General features: G+C 45.2%; 1 protein-coding gene across 2 annotated transcripts in view; it reads right to left on the reverse strand.

Annotated features, from left to right (window-relative positions):
- Positions 1 to 26394, reverse strand: part of PDPR (pyruvate dehydrogenase phosphatase regulatory subunit) — a 685893-nt gene that overhangs the window by 53119 nt on the left and 606380 nt on the right. For both annotated transcript variants that reach the window (XM_069217552.1, XM_069217553.1), the window contains exon 17: positions 6900 to 7082. In XM_069217552.1, the coding sequence (XP_069073653.1) occupies positions 6900 to 7082 (183 nt within the window). The remainder of the gene's footprint in view (positions 1 to 6899; positions 7083 to 26394) is intronic.

A 26394-nucleotide genomic window follows, 5' to 3' on the forward strand; every position in this document is an offset into this window, starting at 1 on the left:
AGTTTAAAAAAAAAAAAAAAAAAGGCAGTAAAAAAATGACTGATGGGTAGCTCTCTTCGGATCAGCGATTGCTGCCGCAAAAAGAAAAGAACTGACATTAGCGGACTGGGATGGTGCCTACATAGGAACTGTGATGTCATATCTGCCGCTGATGACACCAACAACAGAGCCAACGCCACCTAACGGCGCACAGGGGTACTGCTCATGAAAATCTCTAGATTCAGTCTGACGCTGGGGGGAAATTCAAAGATGAGGAATCTGCAACTAGAAGTCTCTATCAGTTCAATAATGAAAGAGTAACAAACAGAAGAGGTATGATGGATGCTAATTCAGGTGTTTTAAAAAAATAAAAAATAGCACTGGTGAGGTTGTGGGTGATAATAAATGAGGGTTTGGCAACAAAGAAGGGTAGTAGACGCAAAGCTCTCAAAAGTAAAGACATTACGAGTAACCCTACACTTGAATATAGTGCTAGGGTCAATGAATTAAGAAAAGAGACTCTGGAGACAAGCAGGGAAAAAAGAAATTGTCATTTCCAAAAAGTATATCAAACTACATTTGACAAAAAAGGAAACTGGCAGATATTTAGCCTGGAAAATTAGAACTTGAGCTACGCCTAATCAAATCAAGGCCATTAAAGATAGGGAGACGAAGATCCTGTAAGAATTTTCCTGATGGATACTTTTAATTGCAGATTCCTCAGCTTGTGAAGATTCCCTTGTGTCAGACTTCACCCAGAAACTTTTACAAAAATACTCATGCTTGCTGGTAGGTGGCATCATGTGGCCCTTAGTCAACATTTCTCCCCTCCAGAAGTGATAAGTAGAGTCACATGTAAGCTTAAGCTATGCTTTCTGACATCAGTTTCATTCTTCTCACTCCTTCAGATGTACATCCGGAGCTATTCATCTGTCATTTTAGGACCCTTTGCGCAAGTCTTTCGGTGTGCAAGGGAAGATGTCACCTCGTAAGATCCAAGACAGAGATCAAGCATCTAGAGACTGTTGCAAACAGATGTCTGTGACAGACCCTTATGAAGTAGGTCTATGGTGCTTGGGGCATGACCATGATTCCAGGGTTTGTGACATATGCACACATATGGATCTGAAGGTCGTGATGTAAAGCTGTAGGTTGCCAAACATCTGAAGATTATATGTTCCTTCTCTCTCTCCCACTCCTTCAGATGTCTGTGACAGAGTCTCATGAAGTAGGTCTATGGTGCCTGCATTCTGCACACGATTCCAGGGTCTGTGACAATTGCACCCTGATGAATCCGAAGGCCACATTTTTTAAAAGGAAGCTCCTGTTCCCGCACTTTCCACTCCTTCAGATGTCTGTGGCAGACCATTGTGAAGTAGATCTATGGCGCCTGGTGTCTGAGCATGATTCCAGGGCCTGTAACAACTGCACCCAGATCAATCTGAAGGCCATACAGGACTGTGAGAAGGTGTATGTCACAAAACATCAGAAGACTCTATGCCTGACCAGATGAATTTGAATGGAAGCTCCTATTCACCCTCCTGAAGTGGTTCCGCATTAGAGTCAAAATCTTCCAAGAAAAAGCATAAAAAAGTGAAGAAGGAATTGGCCACTTCCTGCCATTTTTGGACTACACTGAGGGTGTGAGGTTGTCATTATGTCACCTGGTCTCACTCCTGATCTCTAACAGCCGATCCCAAGTCTAGTCTCGATGCACCCTGAATTTTTGGGTCTGTCTGCAACGCTTCCGTATGTTGCAGTCTTTAAGGAGGCAATGATATGCATTTTTGCCACCTTACCGGTTCCCTCTGGTGTGTCATCGGCCTCAAGGATTTGGAAGGGCCTCCAGTCACACATCTGCCAATGTGTCCAGCCTCTGTGCTATTTGCATCAATCAAACCCTGGGTCAGCACTGGCTCCACTGCCAACTTCGGATTAGTCCACTACATTGTTTCCCTTTATATGAACACTTGTGCAGACATAAGAGGAGGGTTCACAGCCTATTGTAGGAAGCTGGCTCTTTCTATGGTGCAGTAAAAAGAAGTACACCATGCAGAGCCAGTGGATCTCCAATTGGTTGACAGAGGCAGAAGTAGATAATACTAACACTCTCTTTTGTGGTAGTGTGGACGAGCAGCTAGGCTTATCAAAGGACAGTGCGAAGCATTTGCTGTACTCACAGAGGCAGTAAATGACACACACACTCAAAGAATAAATCTGAGACCACTTTTTATATGTTTTGAAACCAAGAACTTTTTTAAAGAGTAAGCACTGTTTTTTATATCAATTTTTTGCAGGTAAGTTATATGTTCAAACCTATGCGCCTTTACACACAATGCAATTCTATTAAAGGAAAAGTCAGTAATACATAAAGTTAAGTACAGTCAGTCTCAGGGGTTCACCTTCTGGGTTTGGAGTTGTAGAGGTCCAAGGTCCAAAGTACTACCAGCAGTTCATCAGAAGATGCCAGGGTTTAACCGGGAGCAGGGTGCTGGTGAGGTTTTAGCGGGGCACGCTACAGTGAAGGGGGAGCCACCTGGAAACAGACTGCACAGGGGGAGTCTGAGAGCTCCAAAACAGTGGCTTAGGTCGCAAGGGGTCTTGGAGCAAGAGGGCACAGACAGTTCTTCAGGATTGGGGCCGGGCGGCTCGGATGAAGAGTGGATAGGAAAGCTGGGCCTGGTGTGCAAAGATGCTCCTCGCGGTAAGGGAAAAACAGCTGGCAGGGGCAAAATCAGGGCTGCTTAGCCGCTCAGCAGTGCCGACATCCTTCGAAAGCTGCTTGAACCTGGTACCCCAGGGGTTGGTGATGCATGGCACCAGCTCCAGTTGGTCCCGGTGTATTCACACTTGGTGGGGAAACAGATTTCCTCTAGAGCACGAGTACCATCTCCTTGTCGTCAGCGGCTTCAGTAGGACCTCCGAGATGCAAGGCGGTTAACTGGACACTGCTTGTTGGCACCTGTGGTCTGCAGAAAAGTAGCCCCTCTCCCCCAAGGAAGACTGGGGCAAGCTTGCAGGAGGAGTCACTCTGTCGCAATTGTCAAGAGAGTTGCGAGAAGGTAGGGGTTCACTCCACAAGTCAACAGCTCTTCTGCTGTTCTCACCAGGCAGTAACTCTTCTTCGTCCTTCTCTTGATCTGTCGAATCCGAATCCTGGGTTCAAGGGTGCCACATAAATACTCAATTTAGTGGCGTTACAGGGAGTGACAGGTAGCAGCCAATGGGTTTCCTACCTTTAGGGTGACTTCACCCTCTATATGACCACTTCCCCAGGGGAGTGGGCATAAGCCTGACCCTAGAATACTAATTCTGTCCAACGCAAGATAGAGGAATTTGAAAAGTGGTGTCCACATCAGCTGGTCCACCTATGCGTGAGGCTGGCATGATGTGGGCATACCTCCTAATCCTACTAGTTTTCCCGCCTGTCTTGTCACCAAGAAGTGGGGTCAGGACAGGGGGGGGTGGTCTTCTCTGCCATATGGGGAGACTTGGGTCACATAACAAAGGTGGATGGTCCTCTGAAGCATCCTGCCCTGGAATGTCCATCCTGCCTGGAAGAGGTGATAATACCTTGACCCAGAGCAGGCTTTTGTTCCTGGCCTCCGAGAGCGCAGGCTCTCACCTCAGATGGTCAGAAATCTGACTAGGGTGGCTGTGCTGGTTCAGGCCAGTCAGTCAACATACAACATACTAGCAGTTGGTTGGGTTTTCAGGGGGTACCCCTATGGTACCCTCTGTGTGCATGTATTCATAATTCTATCACTGGAATCAGTAATGGTTTATTAATACAAGATGTTTGATACCAAACATCCCCAGTTTCAGTGAAGCCATCATGTAGCTGGGTAACTCGTACTGACCAGTGTCCAGCACATGTATCTAAAATGGCTTCCCTGTTCACTAACTATGTTAAAGACATAGCATGAGCATATCAGCTCATGCAGATATGCCCTCACATGTGAGATAACACATCCTGCCTTAAGGTTGGAAGGCCTTCTAAAGGGATGACTTACAAATATCACTTGCAGTGGCGGCGACCTGGCACATGGGGATGTGTGACAGGTCGTGTTTTCACTTTTGTCTCCACCAAGATACAAAGCCCGCGATGGCAGCACTGTGAGTGTTTGGTGAGGGGTCTTTGAGGGTGGCACAATTTGTGCTGCAGCCCTTAGGGACCTTCTTCAGGACCCCGGCCCTAGGTATCAGGGGTACCATTTACTAGGGACTTACAGAGGGTGCTAAAGGTTTTGCCAATTGGGGGAAATCAATTGTACAGTTTTTGGAAAGAGATCTGGCACTGAGGACCTGGGTAGCAGGAACCCAGTGCAATTTCAGTCAAAATTACATCAAATGCCAGGCAAAAAGTAGGGGCTAATCATGCCGAAAAGGGTGCTTTCCTACAGATGTGCTTTCCAGCTCTTAACAGAATCCACCACAACATTCAGCCTGGGCCTGAACTTAGAGACTTTCACAGTCTAGTAGGTGTGAAGTCCAACTGGCTCAGGAGGACAGGTGGAAGAGACTGGCTGACTGGTTTGCTCCTTTCCCTCTGCCAGGTGCAATGGAGCAGTAAAACACACACTCACAAAATGTCCCCATAAACTTGCATGCTCAAAAAGTTTGGGTGAAGAAATAGGAAGGATGTTTTTCACTGAGTGTTCGAACAGAAGCCGAGCACAGTTCTTAGGAACCTTCTTTCTCCATGCACTAAAGAGCTTTAGGAAGGAGGAGGAACTCAGAATCTGGTTGGGACACTGACATGCATGATGCATTACTGCATGTATACCCTGCCGTCACCACTGTCTGTCTCCTTCTAATGCACTTCCTGTGACACATGGCCTATCCAGTGCCGCACTCTACCCTGGCATCTCCAGTCCTTGCACCCATGATAGGTTTCTTCAAGATTCATAATGAAGGCAGTTGTTGGCTCCTGTACTCCAAATCCTGAACCCTGAAGAGGCCTAGCACTATGCTGCTGGTGGCTCAGGCCATAGTTAACTGGTTTCATCCACCTTTTGCCCGAAGCAGACAATATGTAGTCAGAAAAAAATATACACCTGGGACCCAATGGGATCCCGGATAATTTGTTTTGCATAGTTTTCAGATAAGCAAAGAGGGCAGCAATGAAGGAGAGTGAAAAGTCTTCTTCTCCCTAAGCTTATGATACCTCTTCCTCTTTCATCTGATGGACCGGACTGTAATTCTTGTGAGTCCACGAAATTGGTCCCCCAGCAGAGTAATTAGTAATGGTTGGTTCGGCTTAAAAGAGCACAGACTTTGCAGACACCAACAATGAAGAGGTGGAGGAAGCTGAACCGTTTGGAAGCCTTGAAGCAAACAGGGTGGAAGGAATGATACAGAGGAAACTCCTGATACCAGTTTGCTACTAAAGTTGTGCCATGGACATTTCGGATCCCACGTGCTACTGCCTAATATGGAGAGGGTCAGAGGGGCCCCATTCAAGTGTTCTTTATTCAGTACAGACTTAAAGGGCATCTTCGCAGGACACTGTATCAGCTGAAATCATGCCAGCAAGGTGAGTGAAAAGTCAAAATCTCATTAAATGGGAAAAGGCTGGCATGCCCTGCTGGGAAAGTCTACCAGAACGTGTTAGTAGTGTCACATCTGGCAGGGAATGCAATGTCTAAGGAAGTAGCAGACTCACCAGCATTCCAACAGGGCGCATCAGTAGACATGTAGTTGCTTGAGAGCAATGTTGAAGAGCACAAAATCAGAAGGAGGGCTGCAAATATTAGAGTATTCCAATTTCACCCTGTAGATACAGACAGTAACGCTAATAAGGGGAAGTATTCTTTTTAAAAAAAATATTTGACTTCACCTACTCATTTCCAATCTTCCCTACTGCAAAAAAGAGCTTTGGTTCCCTTCTATGTGGCTCATGTCATCCACTGAGAATGAGTTACCTTTGTAGTGATAAAGGGTTACATGGAGGGCCCAAATGCCATTTTGAAAATATCATCTGCTATCAAACGCAACATGCAAGTGGAGGGGAAGCACATTCTACAGCTTTCCCAGTGTGCTATGGAGAATTTGTTCAGGAGAGGACAGTTCACAGAGACTTGGAGGTAGCTTATCTTAAAGGGCCTTTCGTGTCTTTGTGGAACCCAGCAAAGTTGTAAGTGGAAAATTGGAACACGACTTATGCCTTTACAAACATGGAAGCTGTCAGATCCTTTTTGGAGAAAATTACAAATGGCTCTTGACCTTGGAGGCAGCAACACATATTCACTATTTGATTGCCTCTGTCCTGTGGTTCTGCTAAACCCAGTTCAAAGTTCAGGGGTGTGTCCGTGGCGAGGGGTGCAGTCGATATCCAGGAGACTACTGCACAGATTTGTGTTGCAATTTTATAGTATTTTCTACTTTTCACCTTTTACTATAAGGTTGTTATTTGGTGGATTTCTCAAAATTGTGATAGATGTACAGGGTATTTAGACTGTCATAGTGGTAAATATGAAATATTTTTTGGAGCATTGGCTGCTGTGGGCGGCATGAAGCACTGACCCGTTTTGGTAATAAAAAAACAACGAAGTGTAAAAAAATTGCAAAATAGATCACAATCTCCAGCTTGCATAGCCATAACAAATGGAGAGGCAATTCCTAAAGGCACATGTTGGCGCTGGGTGATATTTCCTCATTAGTACAATACCATCATGCTGACTCTCCAACCTTTGCTCACAGAAGCATGCACAACACTAGCCCTAGGATACAGCTATTAACAGATGGCCTTGGAAGGATACAATAAATGATTCCAAAAACGTCAAAGAAAAGATAATGTTTAAAGAGGGGCATATTTGAAAAGCAGGTGGGGGAGTGTCCAGGGAAAGATGTGAAGTACAACGGGGGAAACATGATAAAAACAGATAATTTGACGCTGATTTGGATAAGAAGGTACCCACCTTGTCAAGTTTAACCCTGAACTCACGGCCACACTCTAGTGGGGTGGTGAACGCATCCAGATCTTGGCCCCAGAATGCAAAGAACTTTTCAATGCGTAGGCTGCGTAATGCATAATATCCAGCGTTACGAATCCCATACTTCTGTCCAACACTCATCACCTCATTGTAAACATGTAAAGCATACTGGGAAAGAAAGTAGACATTGTTACAATAGGTAAATAAAGAAGGTTTAAATCTGTGGTGCAAGAAAACTAATATCTGTAACTGTTGTTCTCCAGTTTTGGCACCTTGCATAGATTTACATACTTGAATCATTCCCCATCTTTGAGGTGGGAGCCCATGATATCTTTACAAAAGCATCTGAGAGAATAATGAACACATTATTTACCTTTGGCAACAATCTTTCTGATAAGTAGTCTATCTAACCACAGATTCCTCCCATCCCCAGGCACCAGACTGATCCGAGATTTTTCTTACCAATTCGCTTGTGAGCCGGCAGGTGGCGTCGTTCTGCTCCGCATTGGTTCTGAAAGTGATACTGGGGCCACAATGTAACAGCCAATGCCACATGTTATCAGGTTCTTTCTGAAGTCAGAATTGGAGCCCTTGTTATCAGACTGTGGCAGTGAGCAGATCTCTAATTGGAGTCTTTTTAATATGGACGAAAGGAGTCCATTCCACAGAAAGGGGAGGATGGGAGTGGCGGCTGCCGCAAATCTCGAGGAGAGGGATGGGGAAAGGAACACGGAGACAAAGGTGAAAAAACATAAATAATAATTTATCTCAATGTCTCTTGTCTCCTGCTGCCTCGCTCCTCTCTTCTTGGTCTGGTGCCCCAGCATTCACTGCTGGGACATCAGCACAGGCTCCCCAGCAATTCTGGCCCTGCTTTCATGCTAAACCTAGCATCAGGATTGGTCTGAGTGGCTTGGACTGCCGCTCAGACACAAACCTGGGGCCTGTGCAGTTTCTCCAGCCCAGCTGTGTATTGAGACGGCGGCCAAACACACATGCGCACTAAGGTGCACTCCATTTCTCATGCTCCCGCCCACCTCCCGGGCCCAGCCCCGCCCTTCATCTGCTGGCTGAGCCAGAGGCAAAAACATAAAGCAATAGTGAACTATGGTTTTATCTTTCTGCTGCTGGCTCAGGCAGGGGGGTGACGATCCTTCTTCACAGCGAAGGAACCTCCCCTGGAGGATGGATGGGTGGTGAGGAATCTGCTGTTAGAGTATCCACCAGAAAGAGCATTACCAAAGGTAAATTTGCTAGTACTTCTGATGGATACGTGTAACCACAGATTCCTATTCCTCACCTTGTGAATAGGTACCAAAGCACTAACACCACTGGTGGTGGGTCTGTGGAATTAATCAGACTGAAAATCCTGCAGGACAGAAAGGGCAAAACGCCAACCGCTGGACTTGACTTACAGACAGCAGTGCTTCGTGAATGCATGAACTGACACCTGCATCCAAAACAGGCGCTTCAAGTGGCAGTGTGCTTGTAGAAACTTTGGCTCTGGTGGAAAGATGAGGCTGTTTCTTATCCACACCATTGCAGATCTTAATATAAAGCACAATCCATCTGGAGATGGTTAGTTTCTACACTGCTCTTCCCTTCTTCTGCACATAGTAACCCGAAAAGAGCTGATCAACTGTGGGCTTGGATCTCTCTTCAGAGCTAGGCAACGGAGTCTCTTTTCCTTGGATGGGCATGGAGTGAAGAACATTGGCATGGTGATCGACTGCCCAATGTGGAAAGGTGTTACCACTTTTGGGAGGAACTCTGCTTTGGTCCAGAGAACCAGCTTGTCCAAAAAGAATATGGTGTATGGCTGCTGGACAGAAAGTGTTTACTGCTCACTCACATGCTTGCAATAAGAAACACTGTTTTGAATGTGAACAACCTGATAGGACAACTGTGCATTTGCTCAAATGAAGTACACAATAAAAAATGTGAGAACCTAATTGAGGTCCCAATGGGGCATTACAAAGGATTTTGGCAGGGACATGTGGATCGGCTTTTTTAAAAAAAACGCAGCACAACAGGTAATTTAAACAAAGATGGTTGAGCATGCAAACAAAGGAAGGCCTATAAGGATGACAAATAGCCTTGCTGGGCTACAGACAAGGAAAAAAACAGAAGTACATCAGACAACTAATATTGTAATGGTTGGATATGCAGCAAACGGCACCACACAACAAATTTCTCTTAACGTTCCACATACAAGGATCTGGTTGAAGGACGACTGGCTGCAGAATGACATTTACTAGCTTGGAAGAGAGATTAAACACAGTCAATAGCTGCTGCTCCGTCTTCAAGCATGGATGTGTAAGTTGTACAGGTTTGGTTGCAACACTCTGCCCTACTGCTGTGATATAAAAACATCCTTAAGAGTCATATGGATCAGAAGACAGATGCTTATGGCCAGAAGTTCAGGGGTACCTCACTTTTCTTGCACAATCCATAGTCACTACAATGACCTGAGCCCGGTTGCTCCAAATTTTCCTCAGAACCTTGGGCATAAGAAGTAGAGGCAGGAAGGTGTGCAGGAGTCCCGAGCTCCAGTCGAGAATCTCCGAGCAAGAACTGCTTTAGGGTTCTACCAGTAGGAAGCACCTGAGTTGCCCTCATTTGCTATTACCTAAGCATGGCAGTGGTTGTTTAACGAAAGATCCCTCAGATCCTCACTGGTACTTATCCTCCCTTTTTCCTATCCAGAAAGAGTGAACCTTACCCGAGTCCTAAGTCCAGGGCTTTTGATTGATATGTTGACAGATGTGATAAATACTGCCCTGGATTTAAAGCCGAAACCAATAATCGAGTGTTTAGAGAAGATTGATAGAGAACTTAAAAAGATTGATGGGATGAGATGTGTTAGTATGCACGCTGGTACCAATTATCTTCCTGGCTCCCCAAGAGAGACTAGACCCAAGGATTCAGCTGAGAGGGCAGAAGCTGAGGTTACTGAGGCTCACGCCGTTTGTCACACCCATGTTGAACATCTGCCCCCTGAATGCTAACGGAAGGGGATCGAAGGGCCATTGGTGTTAATAATAGACCAAGTAAGAGCCCATGTCAATATTTACCCCAAAACCCTGTAACTGCGGGATTTGAGGGATCAAAGACTGCCTCTGCACATAGGAAGGTGCGCCTGAGGAGCCCAAACATAGGGTCAAAAAAATGTGGTATTAGGCCCAATATTCCACCTGAGTGTACTCCTTATATTATTGTACTTGAAAATGTTCCACCTCTATCTCAGGGAAAGCAGGAGTAAATAAAGTCTTGCACTGGTTGAGGGAGCATTCAGGTTAGGCTAACGATTTTACTAATGAAATCACATCTACACGTCAAGTATCCTGGGTGGGCCCCTCATTGAAAGCTTCATTGGGTGACTGTTATCGTGAATTTTAAGGTGCTTAGTTTTGACAAGTTTTTGCTATATTTGCTTTGTCACTCTTGTTCTGTTCAGGAGGGGGGCATTAGAGCCCTTTCATTAGGTTTTGTTTTTATCCTCCGGGTGTTAAGGGAGTAGCTGTGCCAGCTGAACTTCCCTCAGTTCAGGGAAGAGCACAAGAATTGGGAAATGGCTCCTGTAATAATACAGTTCTCACTACTAATCGTTTCCTAGCACTTACCTCGTTAGATCGGTAGGATTGACTGCAACAACTAGGGACACATTCAGTCAATATCAGTAATGGTGGATTGAATTTTGAAGTAACAACTGTAGCTGGAAGTGTTCTGGGTGTTACTGTCAAGACTCAGGGCCAACTTCCTGGTCCAATATGGAGCGAACAAATGACTGCCCTAGCAGAAGTTAAGCACACAACTAATCTACATGTAGTTACATTGAATGTGGCAGGGATTATTTCCAAGCTAGATGATAAAAGACTGGCTGTCTTTCTTTGGGAAGTTTTATGTTTGTATGTTCTAAGAAGCCTGGGCTGTTTCTAAGGTTTTTGTTAATGGTTCAACACGTATAGCACAGAGACAATTTGCCATTCAAGATCAGGGTGGGCGAAGGAAGGTCTTGTGGTTTTGGTACATAACAATATTACTTGTTTTCAAGAGCCCCTTATGATAGATTCGCCAGATTTAATGGGCCTCAAGCTCAAATTTCCTAGGGGTCTGGTCTTGATTATACTGAATGTGTACGCTCGAACCATGCCAGTAAAGTGTGATTCACCAGTTTTAAGCATGTAAAATGCTTTAATTGGAACTAACAGACAGGATGCTAAAATAATAGTAGCTGAGGACTTTAACATTTGAATCTTCTTCTGCACTTATTTGGTAATCGCTGAGGAGGATGGGTACTGGGGGTTCTAAGAGTGGCAGGGAGACCGCTGTGTCACTATTCCAATACTGCTCTACAATTAGGTTCCCTGGTGGTTACGCATGGTTTGCACACTTGGGATGGGAGAACTGGATCAGACCCTAAACAGAGAGTTTACCTTTAAGAGAGAGTGTCAGAAAAGTGTTATAATGTGCTGGTGGGCGTCAGACTCTGGCCAGACCTTACTGACATGGAGGTGGTAAGAGATATTGTTAGTGAACATAACACCCTGTGCACTTCCTTTTTGAGCACATATTTTCTTAGGTCAACCTGCTCGGATTTAGCTGTAGTACCTGAACCCATTGTGGCCAGTAGCTGTCGTAGAGTCACGTGGCCTAGAGTCATGGCAAACCAGGATTTGCATGATGAAATCTATAAACTTTTTGTCCAACACATGTCAGGTTTTAAGGAAGTTTGCCTGGATCCTGGTGTATTGTTAAGCACCCACACTGCTTTTTTAGACAAGCTCAAGGCTATCTTTTATAGCAACTATCAAGGTAAACAACAGAAGGAGAGGAAAGGCGTCAGGTGGTTCTCTAAGGATTGCAAGCAGGCTAAATCAGAGTTAAGAAAAGCCATGAGGGAGGGTAAGTGGGTATATATTAGATGTGCTCGCCTCAGATATAAAACTGTACTTAAAGCCGCAAAGATAAATTGGACGAGGACAATTGGCAGGGCCTGCTACAATCCCTGAAGGTGCAAGACACTCACACTTTCTGGTCGCTGATTGAGACTGGGACCAGAGGCCAGGAGAACCTAAGATGTTCTCCTATTCCACCAGACAAGGGGGATGATGACTTTGGCAACTTATATGCCAAGAGTAGTATCCAAGAGAAATCCCAGGCCCGGGTAGAGGCTGAGCTAGATATCAATTGTTTTATTTCAGCTAGTGGCTCCAGTGAACCATTCTTTTTTAGCATGGAAGATGCTCTTGCAGTAATAGATAGCTTGAAACCCCTAAAGGCCCCAGGCCCGGACGGTATACCAGGGGATAGATATGAATCTGAACGCTGAATATGGGCTCAATATGTGAACACACTTTCCGATGCTATAGTTAATGGGGGTGAGATGCTGGACATTGGGAAAGTGGGCCGAAGTCATCCCACTTTATAAAAAAGGGGATGCGGGATGCTCTGATAATTATCGGCCCATAGTTTATTGAATCATATCCAAAAAACATTTACGAGGCAGGTACTGGATAGGTTGTCAGCTTGGGCATCTGGTGTGGATATACTTTTCCCTTCTCCAGGCAGGGTTAGCACTATTGACCAGGTGTTTAGATTTTCACTCCTTCATTGGAAGCAGATCATCTTGTGTCGACAGAAACTATAAGTAGCTTTTTTTCACCTTTGAGCAGCTTTCGACTTGATTCCCCGAGACAACCTATGAAGGGTGTTAAGGAAAACCTGCGTCCTTGGTGATCTTGTGAACATTCTGGTTAGGTTACATCAGGATAACTTTGACCAAGTGCGGTGGGGGGAGCATGAGGAACTGACCTCTAGAATGCCCATTTGCCATGAAGTGCTCCAAGGTTGCGTGCTGGCCCCCGCTCTTTTTTCTCTTTCCATAAATGATGTAACTGAGTCCCTGAGGCAGTGTGTTAACGATTTGCCCACCCTAAACATGGAAAAAAATTCTGATTCTGCTTTTTGCGGATGACTCGTTAATTTCTAATGGACTTAATGACTACGTTTCTGTCATTTTGTGTGGACAATAGCTTAGAGATTAACTGCACAAAAACGAAATACATGGTCTTTATTAAGAACTCTTCTAGAACTAACTGTGTCAACAGGGGAAATGCAAAGCTCAAGAGGATGTTGTGCTTTGACTACTTGGGAGTCACTCTGACAGATGAGTTCAAGTGAGATGCCCAAATTGCAAAGAGCTCGCTCACGCTGATACATAAGTCTAATGCCATCTTACACTTCTTTAAAACCAACTTTCACTTGATCAATATCACCTGCTCTTGAGGCCTACTGTGCTAAGGCATTGAATATGGCCATCCAGGGCTCTGAAATTTGGGGGTTCACAGGCTAGCAGTTGCTGAAAACAATTTTATTAGGGCCCTAGTGGCAGTTCCAGTTAGTACACCACTCATCCACCTGCACCAGGATCTAGGCATCAATGGGTGTCTGACCTTGCCCAGCTGAAACCTCTCCTCTACTGGGTGCACACTTGGTCGACCCCCCAAATTGAACATATACAGAGATAGTTCACGGGATTTAATAAGACATGACCACGCCCTCAAAACACCCAATTTGGGCCACTTAACAGAAAGGTTCCTTGAAGTTATAGCTGCTCCGTTGTTTGAGCCATTCCTAGTCACTGTATCCCCCCTTTGGCTAAGACCCTTTACCTGTGATTTAGGTACTGGTGTTTTCCTTTGAACATTTTTTATAGTGCTTGGTCCAAGGGGTGTGTATCTGCTTTATGTCCTGTATGTGGGTTGGCTTCGATCAATTACACTATTATGGTCTGTCCAGGTTACTGCGAAGCAAGACGTCAACAGCTTCGACCTCTCTGCTTGCAAACTCTTGGATTGCAAACTTTCAGGTGAACTGCTTTTATTTAGGACAAGCACTGCAGAGCCAATTATATACTCAGTAAGCCGATTCCTTGTCTTGTTTAGGTGAGAATCGATCGAGTAACTATGAGTTTGTGGCCAAGACCAATTCACAAAGGGGCGCTGACAACCAGTAAATCTAATGGCTGGCTGAGTTGTTACTAACAAAACGGCTTTCTGAGTATCAAAGCCTCTAAAGAATCGATGGTTTCACTACAGATTATAGATGTTTTATTGTTTTTAATGATCAGGCTGCATTGTATTTATTGATATATGATACTTTTATTATGTTTGATCATGGGTGCAAGGTGCTGTAAACGTGTTCTGGAGTATGAATTGATTCTGGTTGATAAATGTTTACAACCCCTGCACCACCTTTTTAGGCAACTGTTGCCAGGAGAGCTAAAGTCAGTAAATGTGTATTTGTTTGGGGGGGGGGGTTTACAGTTCGCACTGGCTTAGTATATTTTGTTTACCCTGTGCTAAAGCCATACTAATATTCACTGGGAGTCATAATTTTGTAAACTGCTTAGTTCGTAGGGTCCTTTTTAATGTATGTATATTATATTTATATTATATTTTATTTATTGTTATCTAGGTGAATTTAAGGGATTTGACCGATTATTTTTGTATTATATGATATCATGCAATGTTTTTTTATGTGTTTCTTACTATGCGCTTTTATGGTTGTTGTACCGAATAAAGTTGAATTGAATCGAAACTGCTTTGGGAACTCAAGAGTACAAGTTTGGACACAGCACGATCCCAGTGGTGGTGATGGAGCCAGGGTTTTCCGCATTGTTGGAAGACACCCTGTGTCACCTCTGAGTGCAGCTGCCATTTGTGATCTGTAGGCAATGCTGAATGAGTTTGTCCTCTCTGGCCTTTAAAGATCCTGCCAGGTGTTGTACAACCAGAGAAATGCCATGACAATTCAGCCGGTTTCAGATGAACAGAGGATCCTGGCACAGGATCCAACACTCCACTACGCCCGGTTTGTTGCACAGAGGTAACAACTTATCCATCTCCAACTAGGTGACACTGTGCCAGCGAGGGCAAACTAAAGGGGTTTTGCAGTGTCCGCAGAAGGAGGGGCAGGATATTCTGTAGTTCGTTGCCACTAGGGACCAGGATGCTGTCAGCAGGGTCCATGCCCCCCCCACCCTTGAAAGGTCTGGGAGGCCTCCTGATGCTGAGGCAAGGTGTGTCATGGCATTTGCTGTAAGCCTCTTCTGAAACTCCAAAAAGGCAGCTACTGGTGGGTAAACTGCAGTGCAGGTGGTCTTATGCCCAGAGAGTTGGCTGTTGACTGGCTTTGTTAACCTTTTTGGTGCACACACCCTCCCTGGTGCGGGTTTACCTTTCCCCGGGAGACACGGAAGCTTCCGTGTCTCCCCCCCGCCCCCCATCCGCCCCTGTTTCAAAGGTGTTTTTCCCATCAAAGCAGGAAGCAGCCTTGCGGCCGCTTCCTGCTTCGATGAGGAAAACGGCCTTCCCCACATTCAGGAAGGCCTCGTAAGAAAGGGGAGAGTCACCCCTTTCTTACGAGGCCTTCCTGAAAGTGTTTCCTGGCCCCCGGGGCAGGAAAACTTTCAAAAGGCCTCGTAAGAAAGGGGAGACTCAAAAATGAAAATGAATAAAATAAAAAGACATATATACATATATATATATATAGATACATATATATACATATATATAGATATATCTATGTACATGGATAGCTCTATAGATATATCTATGTAGATATATAAATAGATAAATCTATATATATCAATCAAAGAGATTTATAAAGCGCGTTACTCACCTGTGAGGGTCTCAAGGCGCTGGGGGGGGGGGGGGGGAGGGGTTAAGGGGCTGGGAGGTTCACTGTTCGAAAAGCCAGGTTTTGAGGCCATTCCTGAAAAGAAGTAGGTTTTGGGTCTTGCGAAGGTGGGTTGGGAGGGCGTTCCAGGTTTTGGGTGCAAGGTAGGAGAAGGATCTGCCCCCGGTGGTGGTGTGTTTGATGCGGGGGACAGAGGCGAGAAAGAGGTCAGCTGAGCGGAGGTTTCGTGAAAGGGGGGTGGAAGGTGACTCTTGTTGAGGTAGGCAGGGCCTGTGTTGTGGAGTGATTTGTGTGCGAGGATGAGGATCTTGAAGGTGATCCTTTTGTCAATGGGGAGCCAGTGGAGGGATTTGAGGTGTGGAGAGATGTGTCCGGGGAGGTCGCGGATGAGTCGTGCTGCTGAGTTCTGGATGCGTGTAGTTTGCGCTTGAGTTTTAGAGTGGTGCCGGCGTAGAGGGCGTTTCCGTAATCAAGTCTGCTGCTGATAAGTGCGTGAGTGACAGTTTTTCTGGTCTCTGTGGGGATCCATTTGAATGTTGTTTTCAGTATACGGAGTGTTTTGAAGCATGAGGCGGTGAGAGCGTTGATTTGTTGGGTCATCGAGAGGGAGGAGTCTAGGATGATGCCGAGGTTGCGTGCGTGGTTGGCGGGGGTGGGTGCAGGGCCTAGCGTGGTGGGCCACCATGAGGGGTACCAGGTGTTTTTGTGTGGGCCAAAGAGGATTATTTCGGTTTTGCTTGGGTTGAGTTTCAGGTGGTTGGCTGTCATATATATATCACTTTTGTCAATATGTGTGTGGTTTCCCTGGGGGGAAAAGGGTCAGACTTGTGTAGTGGCAGTTTTAGTGCCATAAAGAAGCGCAGAAGGTTTATATGCCTACTGCAAAGAGCAAATCTGTATTTTATGTAAATAGTTGAGTACATTAGTAAAGTCAGCCATTACCTGCGCTATAATACCAATGAAATGTATGTGCAGGGTGGAGGGCGGCTATGGAGAGATGAAGGGCACTTTTGCTGGGTGGTAATAAGGGAATCCTAGGAGGAGGGAGTGGGAGCACCAATAATGATTGTTGGACTGGGCGCAGGAGGTGCTAAAGACTGTGATGAATGGTATGTGACAAGGTGTTTTTTGAGTGTCTTGAAAGAACGTGCTGATTGAGGGAAGAAGCGCAGGTAAGGTGGCCTCTACTGTTGCACGTATCTCACATACACCACCAATTTTGTGACTGTCTACGTAGGCTAGTGTTTTAGAGCAACAGTTTAGCCAATAGCAGAGATGGCATCTTGATGGATGACTGCTGCCTGCACTCAGGTTATAGAGGACAGCTCTGACTTAGGATCAGAGACTGAGATATCAGATACTGAGACAGCATCTGAGGGATAGGACAATGGCGCAGGCTCTGGGAGTGATTTTTCAGTTGGAGGAGTCCCATTCGATAACTCCTCTTCCAGTACATTATGAGGAAGGTGATGAGGACAGTCCTGCTGTCCCTTCGCAAGCTGTTTGTGCAACTGGGTAATAGTGGGTTAGCCCAACCCAGAGAGCAGGTGAATGCGGCGGCAAGCAGAGAGAGAGAGAGACTGCTCTCTTGGGAGCTCCCCAATTTAGTTCAGCCCCAAATTCCACCACCCAAATCGTATTGTGGAGACATCAAAATTATCTATGGCAAAACAAACTGGTTTTGTAAGGCAGGCACCTGTGTTTTTGGTCCTGGATTCGGCGGTCATATAGAGAAACACACTAAACCCAAACATTTCTGGAAACTAGACATTCGGGGGAGTCCACAGAGGTGTGACTTGTGTGGATTCCCCAAAGTTTTCTTACCCAGAATACCCTGCAAAGCTGAAAAGGTGAATAAAAACTCTATTTTTCCTCGCATTTCTGTCACACAAACTACAGGAATATGCTGGGATCCACAAAATTCCTACCACCCAGTGACTCCTCACCTGTCCTGATAAAAACACTACCCCACTTGAGTGCCTACACCTAGTGCCTGCGTCAGGAATGGATCACCCCAGGGTTAACAGCTGCCTCACGTAAGGACCAACATTGACCGTTGTGTGATCTATTCCTGTTGCGGGCACTAGGCCTACCCACACAAGTGAGGTATGATATTTATCGGGAGACTTGGGGGAACTCTGGGTGAAAGGAAATTTGTGGCTCCTCTCAGATTCCAGAACTTTCACCGAAATGTGAGGAAAACTTGTTTTTTAGCCACTTTTTGAGGTTTGCAAAGGATTCTGGGTAACAGAACCTGGTCAGAGCCCCACAAGTCACCCCATCTTGGATTCCCCTAGGTCTCTAGTTTTCAGAAATGCACAGGTTTGGTAGGTTTCCCTATCTGCCGGCTGAGCTAGAGGCCAAAATCTACAGGTAGGCACTTTGCAAAAAACAGCTCTGTATTTTGTCAAAAAATGGGATGTGTCCACGTTGTGTTTTGGGGCATTTCCTGTCGCGGGCGCTAGGCCTACCCACACAAGTGAGGTATCATTTTTATCGGGAGACTTGGGGGAACGCTGGGTGGAAGGAAATTTGTGGCTCGTCTCAGATTCCAGAACTTTCTGTCACCGAAATGTGAGGAAAACTTGTTTTTTTAGCCACTTTTTGAGGTTTGCAAAGGATTCTGGGTAACAGAACCTGGTCAGAGCCCCACGAGTCACCCCATCTTGGATTCCCCTAGGTCTCTAGTTTTCAGAAATGCACAGGTTTGGTAGGTTTCCCTAGGTGGCGGCTGAGCTAGAGGCCAAAATCTACAGGTAGGCACTTTGCAAAAAACAGCTCTGTATTTTGTCAAAAAATGGGATGTGTCCACGTTGTGTTTTGGGGCATTTCCTGTCGCGGGCGCTAGGCCTACCCACACAAGTGAGGTATCATTTTTATCGGAAGACTTGGGGAACGCTGGGTGGAAGGAAATTTGTGGCTCCTCTCAGATTCCAGAACTTTCTGTCACCGAAATGTGAGGAAAACTTGTTTTTTTAGCCACTTTTTGAGGTTTGCAAAGGATTCTGGGTAACAGAACCTGGTCAGAGCCCCACGAGTCACCCCATCTTGGATTCCCCTAGGTCTCTAGTTTTCAGAAATGCACAGGTTTGGTAGGTTTCCCTATCTGCCGGCTGAGCTAGAGGCCAAAATCTACAGGTAGGCACTTTGCAAAAAACAGCTCTGTATTTTGTCAAAAAATGGGATGTGTCCACGTTGTGTTTTGGGGCATTTCCTGTCGCAGGCACTAGGCCTACCCACACAAGTGAGGTATCATTTTTATCGGGAGACTTGGGGGAACATAGAATAGCAAAACAAGTGTTATTGCCCCTTATCTTTCTCTACATTTTTTCCTTCCAAATATAAGAGAGTGTGTAAAAAAAGACGTCTATTTGAGAAATGCCCTGCAATTCACATGCTAGTATGGGCACCTCGGAATTCAGAGATGTGCAAATAACCACTGCTCCTCAAAACCTTATCTTGATCCCATTTTGGAAATGCAAAGGTTTTCTTGATACCTCTTTTTCACTCTTCATATTTCAGTAAATGAATTGCTGTATACCCAGTATAGAATGAAAACCAATTGCAGGGTGCAGCTCATTTATTGGCTCTGAGTACCTAGGGTCCTTGATGAACCTACAAGCCCTTTATATCCCCGCAACCAGAAGAGTCCAGCAGACAAAACGGTATATTGCTTTCGGAAATCTGACATCGCAGGAAAAAGTTACAGAGTAAAACATAAAGAAAAATGGCTGTTGTTTTCAGCTCAATTTCAATATTTTTTTATTTCAGCTGTTATTTTCTGTAGGAAACCTTGTAGGATCTACACAAATGACCCCTTGCTGAATTCAGAATTTTGTCTAGTTTTCAGAAATGTTTAGCTTTCCGGGATCCAGCATTGGTTTCACACCCATTCCTGTCACTAACTGGAAGGAGGTTGAAAGCACCAAAAATAGTAAAAATGGGGTATGTCCCAGTAAAATGCCAAATTTGTGTTGGAAAATGTGGTTTTCTGATTCAAGTCTGCCCGTTCCTGAAAGGTGGGAAGATAGTGATTTCAGCACCAGAAACCCTTTGTTGATGGCATTTTCAGGGAAAAAAACACAAGCCTTCTTCGGCAGCCCTTTTTTCCCATTTTTTTGGAAAAAACTAAATTTTCACTGTACTTTGGCTATTTTCTTGATCTCCTCCAGGGGAAACCACAAACTCTGGGTACCATTAGAATCCCAAGGATGTTGGAAAAAAAGGGCGCAAATTTGGCGTGGATAGCTTATGTGGAAAAAAAGTTATGAAGGCCTAAGCGCGAACTACCCCAAATAGCCAAAAAAGGGCTCAGCACTGGGGGGGAAAAGGCCCAGCAGCTAAGGGGTTAATGTGCTTTAACGCTGAATCCGCTTTGTCTCTGAAGAGATGAGTACCATCAAATGGCATACTCATAAGGGACTGCTGGACACTACTGGAGAATCCCATGGATCTTACATATCTGTGGTGCAGAAACATCACATGGTATCAAGTGCCCCACCCGGCAGTGTCTAGGCCTGACCTGATCACATATTTCGCAGAGTCTTTTCCATCCTGAATTATCTGTTGGAGGTTGGCATAAATGTCATCTTGGACTGCAGGCAAGATACCAGCCACCATGTCCCACAATAACACCCCTGGAGGCAACTTAAGTTTACAGTTCTAAGAATGAGCCTGGCAGATAAGAACAGTTCTCTGTCTGGCTGGGTGGTTGGGAGCACATTTGGGTCCAGCCTGCTGGTCGAGGCTCTCAGGTGTTGGGCGCTGCAATACGAAAGATGGGTCCTCTGGAGCTGGTCTCTGTCTCCCAGCCATCTAATGGAAAGCAAGAGCTGGATTTTGCCCAGATGCCCACAAACATGCCTGTAAGTTCTTCATGAAAGGAAAGTAGTGTTTCTGATGAGGTCTGCCCTGGCTGCAGGACGTCAGTGAATACAATGGTCTTTACTTCCACTCGTAGGAACTGGAGGTCAAGCACTTTTGTTGAATACTCATTACCATTGCAAAAGATGTGGATTCCTTCCATAAAGGGGCCAGGTTGACAGTTGAGGCCAGTGTCAGGCGAGGTATCTCAGCCGCTGGCCTCTTGGAGGGACAGAAATAGGTTTTCTCCATTATGTAGTGGAGATTATCATCACCACCACCGTCTTGTGGCTTTGGGTTCCAAAATTCATAGAATTCAGGAGCTAAGCTGACATCTTCAAAGATCACGGCTGTGATGAAGGACCTGGGTCCTTCTCAGGAGATACCCTGCGTGGTGCGTCTGCTAACTGTACAACATCTGTGCACCAATATTATCTCGGCCAAATTGCGGCGATTAAGATCATGTGGCATGGTTTTCTCTTCAGTTTGCAATGACTCTTGCAATCAATGGGATATGTGGAAAGGTGCATTCACATGTTTCTGACCATGTAATCAAAAATGAATTCTCTAACAATCTCTTTTGTGGATGCCTGCTTCTGAGAAAATGGCATTTCTTGTTTGTGCCATTGGTAAACAAGCCTAGCTTTGACTTTTCCCATGCTCTGAACCCCATCTTTAGCAGGTTGTTGTGGAGTTCCAGTTTCTAGCAGCTATTGATGTGAGATACAAGTAGTACGCTTGATTGTTGTCCTTTGTGTGTAAATGCTTAATCTTTAAATAAATCTTGTCTCTTATGCCCCATGACTTAGGTTTTGGGCCTCCTTAGAGATCTGGTGTCTTCCTGGTTCTAGATGTTTAACATTGATTATGAGCTGTCGATTCGACTCAATAATGAAAAATGATTTAACCTTTATAGGAAGGATTGAAGGCCTCTGCCGGCATCTCTTAGCTTGAGAACGTTGATGTGCATTTTTGTTTCATTTGGAGACCACTGCTCCCCTGGGCTAATAATTCCAGTATGTGGTCTCCTCATTTATTCTTTGAGGCGTCCATGGTTAGGCCTAGAATCAATTGTGGGGGAGCAAATGATAAGCGTATTCCTTTGTTTTCTGCTGAGACTTTTTTATCATAGGAGTTATTTGGAAGAGGTAATTAAAGGAGCCTGATAGCTGAGACCATACCTTGTCCAGCTCTTGCTGACTGGGTCACATTCTTAGACGGCAGAATGGGATGAAGGTACATGAAGACACTATACCTAATAATCTTTTATTTTTCAGGTGGACTTTGACGGTGGACTGCTTTTGAATCTTTGTTGCCAGGTTTGCAGTACGTAGTTTTCTCTCTAGTGAAAGGTATGCCTTCACTTGCTTTGAAGCAGAAAATTGCTTGAGCGTGAAGGTTTTAGAGATGATTTGTTCTTGTTGGGCACAAGGCCTAACCTCTTGAATAGCTGAGTGAATGCTGAAATGGGATTATGCGTGGCTTACCTTAATGTGTCCTTTACCAACCAGTTGTGAAGGTACGGGTATACCTAATGACCTAAGATGCGCTACCACCAGTGCCATACATTTTGTGAAAATCCTGAGAGCTGGTATGAGGCCAAAAAGGGAAAATTCTGAATTGACAGTGGCAATCTTAAGAACCTCCAATGTTTGCATTGTCATGGAGGTCGAGTGATGCCAGATCCTTGCCTTGCATTAGTAATTGCAGGGCTTCCCATACAGTGACAATTTGGAATTATTGTTTTCTCAGAAAAATACTGAGGTGAGAGAGACCTAACGTGGCTCTCCATACCCCTGCCTTTTTTTAACTGAAAGAACCTGGAGTAGAAGCCTACACTTCTTTGATGTGATGGCTCCTTTATTCAGCATGATCAGGGTTTTGGCCCTCAGTATGTGCAGTTGTTTGTGCTTAAGCTTGGGCAATACTGTCTGAAAGGGTGCTGGATGAATGTAAGCATGTGCCCAAATTGCATGAGATCCAGCATTTACTTAATTAATGTTATCTGCACTCTTTCTGGGCTGGTGGCGGAAGTATTTCCACCTATGTGACCAATATACTATAGGATTGTTTATCCATAGCTTGTGACGACAGATTTTCGGTGGTGGAGTCCTGATTCTTGTGATTTTGCCTGAGAACCACCTCTGTATTCGAATTGGGGTTTCCTGGAGAATACTGTAGGAGGCGCCCCATAGAGCTACTGTTGCAGGGTATTAGTGCGGGCAGGATTGTGTCTACTGTTGCTGCTAGTTTCCATCCTTGGCCTCTTAAAAGGGCTTACGATGTCTATTTTTAATACCGCAGGAGATCTGGAGAGGTCTGTGTCAAATGTTATACTCTTAAGGGCATCATCTACAGCTTTCCCAAATAGACACTCCATCAAATGGCCTATCCAGAATTCTGTTCTGAACTTCTGGTCCAAAGGAAGCCACTCTCGGCCACCAATGACCAAGAAAAACAGCTTCTCATTTGCCACGTTCATGGCTTCAGCTGTGGCGGCAGGGGAAGCCTTCACAAAGAATTGCTCTAGCCTCTTGTTTCTTGTGCTTGGGCACGAGCTACACGTAAGGAGCTATGTGCTACATCTGGCAATCATATCTACCTAGACTGGCCATGGTGTCTGCAGCTTTAAATTATTACATTGCCATCAAATAACACACAAAAGGTGGTAGGAGTAATGCTTGCAATCTGTCTAACCATTGGCAATTGCTGAAGGTGGCATTCAAACCCATCATTCGTTCTAGTCCAAGTTGCCAAAACATGTCCTCCCTGAACAGGAACACAAACAATCCAAGACCGGTTTTGCCATGACTATATACCCTAGGGGTCATCAGTCAAGTATAGCTTGGTTCCAGCGGCACTCTGAGGAAGGGACACACTCCTGGGATTAACCTTGCCACTTAGGGTGTAAATCAAACACAAAACAAGGGATGGGAGGAATGCTTGCAAGTTGTCTAACCACTGACAATCCCAACCCGTCGTTCTTTTGATCAGCATGCCATTTCTGTTCGGACCTAGCCATACGCAAATCAGTTTTGACCCTGCTCCAATAGGAACAGTCCAGCACAAACTGCCAAGCTATGTCCTAACTGAACCATAACACAAGCAAAACAAGACTGGTGTTGCTCTAATTAGGTCTCATCAGTCAGGTATAGATTGGTTCCGGTGTCACAGTGAGCACTGGAGCCATGCCTGGGTACACCCTTGCCATTTACAGTGCACATCAAACACACAAAAAGCAATGGGATAAAGTGGAATGGTGGGAACAAGAACAATTAGTTGGAATGGTACCCTGAGCCATTGTTGGTAGTTAAGACAAATTACAAGCATTCCTCCCATCAACCCTTGTCTGTTTTATGACATCAAAGAAACCTTTTGCCAAATGCATCCTTTTTCCAGCCCACGGTTGGTGTGCAGTAGGTACACAGGTTTCTGGATTTGTTTTATGGACAGTTTGCATGACCACAGAGTCCACGTTAGGGAAGGGTTCTTGATATCCCAGGGTGTTGTCTGGCGATTTATAATTCTTGTCTAGTCTTGGCACTAAAACAGCTACTGTTGCAGGCATTCCCTTCATTTGTAATCCTTCTTGAGCAATATAATCCACTATTGGTCATAAAAGAAACAGCTGTTTTTTTAAAATTTACAACTGAAGTTTGAAACTCTTAGATTCCTTCTTCATGAGGATATGGAATTCGGCAATGTCATCTGGAGGTGAATCCAGAGGTACAAGCATTTCTGATTTGGCTCCCGGTAATATACAGTTGTCCCACTCCCTCGAGGTCTAGGGATTTTGAGAAGTTTCCTTCTTCCATTTCATCGGAGTTACGATCGTCATAATTCAATGTATCAACCTTCACTGGTCCCAGAGATGTGGGTGCTAGTAAGATTTGAGTCTAGGACCTAGGGGTGACAGGCAAGGTTTGTGGTACCTCATTTGGTTGCAAAGGGTGTAGCTGAGGCATGGCTGGCGGTGGAGGAGGAGGGATGCTTTGGGGCATTGGTGTCGGCCAAGATGAAAGATCCTGTGTGGATGTGTGACCCTCAAAAACACCAAATGCTGTTTTCTCCCACAGTACTCAGCACTCCGCTAAAATAATCTGTATCCACAATCTGCACGCCCTTTTAATTACTATTCTCAATCAAGCAACCAATTCCAATTTTTTCACAAAGTAAGTGCCAAAATGCACGTATTGTTGTCAGTTCATCAAAAGAGTTAACAACTCTGACAGCACTTGCTCCACTGTATATTGCAGTGGTGCATCCTAGATAATGTCTCCATAGCTCTCTTACTTATCGCAGACTCTTACAGAGCTAATATCTGATGCCGCTTTTGCCTCGGAGTAATGGTCCAATCATCAGCAGCCAGTCTTTCAAAATCTATTGACCATGTGTGTGGGCCTCTAAATGACCGGTCTAAATGCTGAGATTTTCAGTTAATATGTATATTTATCCCCTTTACCATCCCGCGCCTTAACCCTAAAAACACCTTTACCGTCCAAACCCCTACTCACCCTTAAACCCTAACACACCTTTGCCACCCAAATCCCTAATCACCCTACAGGCCAGATGTAGGACCTTTTGTTTTGAGACTCACAATTTGCAATCCATTTGAGAATCGTAAATTGCGAGTTGCAAAAAAAAAAAAGAAAGTACAACACTGTTAAGTACACAGTTTGTGATCCTAAATTGGGTAGCAAATTACCTCCCTCATCATAAATCATGAGATAGGTCGCTATTTGCGATCCCTTTGGAAATCGTCGCACTCACAGGGATGGTGGCCTGCCAGACACCAGACCACCATGTCTGTGACTGCTTTTCAAATAAAGATGATTTTTCTTTTTGAAATGCAGCTTGTTTTCCTAAAAGGAAAACAGGATGCGTTTCAAAAAGTAAACAGAAAAGTCTTCGGGGTCGTGCATTTGGATTGCCGGGGGAAATCAGCTGACTGGAAGGGACGGGGACTAGGCCCCTTTAAACTTGCATCGCGCACCCGCTTCGCGGGTCGCACATTTGGATTGCCGGGAGAAATCAGCTGACTGGAAGGGGCGGGGACCAGGCCCCTTTAAACTTGCATTGCGCGCCTGCTTTGCAGGACGCGCCCGGGCAAAGCCCGGGCCAAGGGCGGGCCCGTCCTGCACCCGTCAGCGCCCGGAAGAGACTGGGCTGGGCCATACCCTTTCATATTTGCTATTTGGCGGCGACTGAGAGGGTCAAGGAATCTTGGCTCACCTGCTGTGTCCTACATAATATTGTCTGACTTGCTGTGATTACTTGCATTTGTTCTTTGGGATGGACCGTGCCCTCCCTTTGGAACTTAAGGTACGGTTGAAGGCTCTTTGATATACTTGTGTTCCTTTTTTCCTTGTTGCACCTATATTGGTGCTGAGTCCTTTTACTCTCTCAGAATGGGGAAATGTAAGGGGAGATCCAGCCCAGATTTAGGCCCTGCCAAAACGAAAATTCCCAAATCTAGTAGAGCAACGCAGCCTCATACCAATTGTGTGTCCAGACAAATTGATAATTTAATTGAAGAAGTGGAGTCAATTATCAAGGATAAAGAGAGCAATGCTCGGAAGAGGCTGAAACCCGGAACTCTATTTCCGTTTTTAACATCTAGATCTAACTCCTCTATTGATGTTCTGCCCCCGAGAATTGCAGCTCAAGCTCTTGCTCCCTCAAGCCCCCCTTGTACGGCTGACCCTTCACCTTTGCTTGACTCTGTGTCTAACTTGAAAGCTATAGCCACAGACCCTATTTTCCATGGGATTTCCTGTTCAAATTGTTTTTCTGCTTTGGATCATTTAGGTTCGACCAGCATCAATCAGACTCGTTTGACCCCTGTGCTTCCTAACCGTGATTCTCTTGGAGAAGATTTTCCAGCTTTATTCTCCAGTTTAAAGCATGAAGTAGG

Source organism: Pleurodeles waltl, chromosome 12 (genome assembly GCF_031143425.1).
Source record: "Pleurodeles waltl isolate 20211129_DDA chromosome 12, aPleWal1.hap1.20221129, whole genome shotgun sequence".
NCBI lineage: Eukaryota > Metazoa > Chordata > Amphibia > Caudata > Salamandridae > Pleurodeles > Pleurodeles waltl.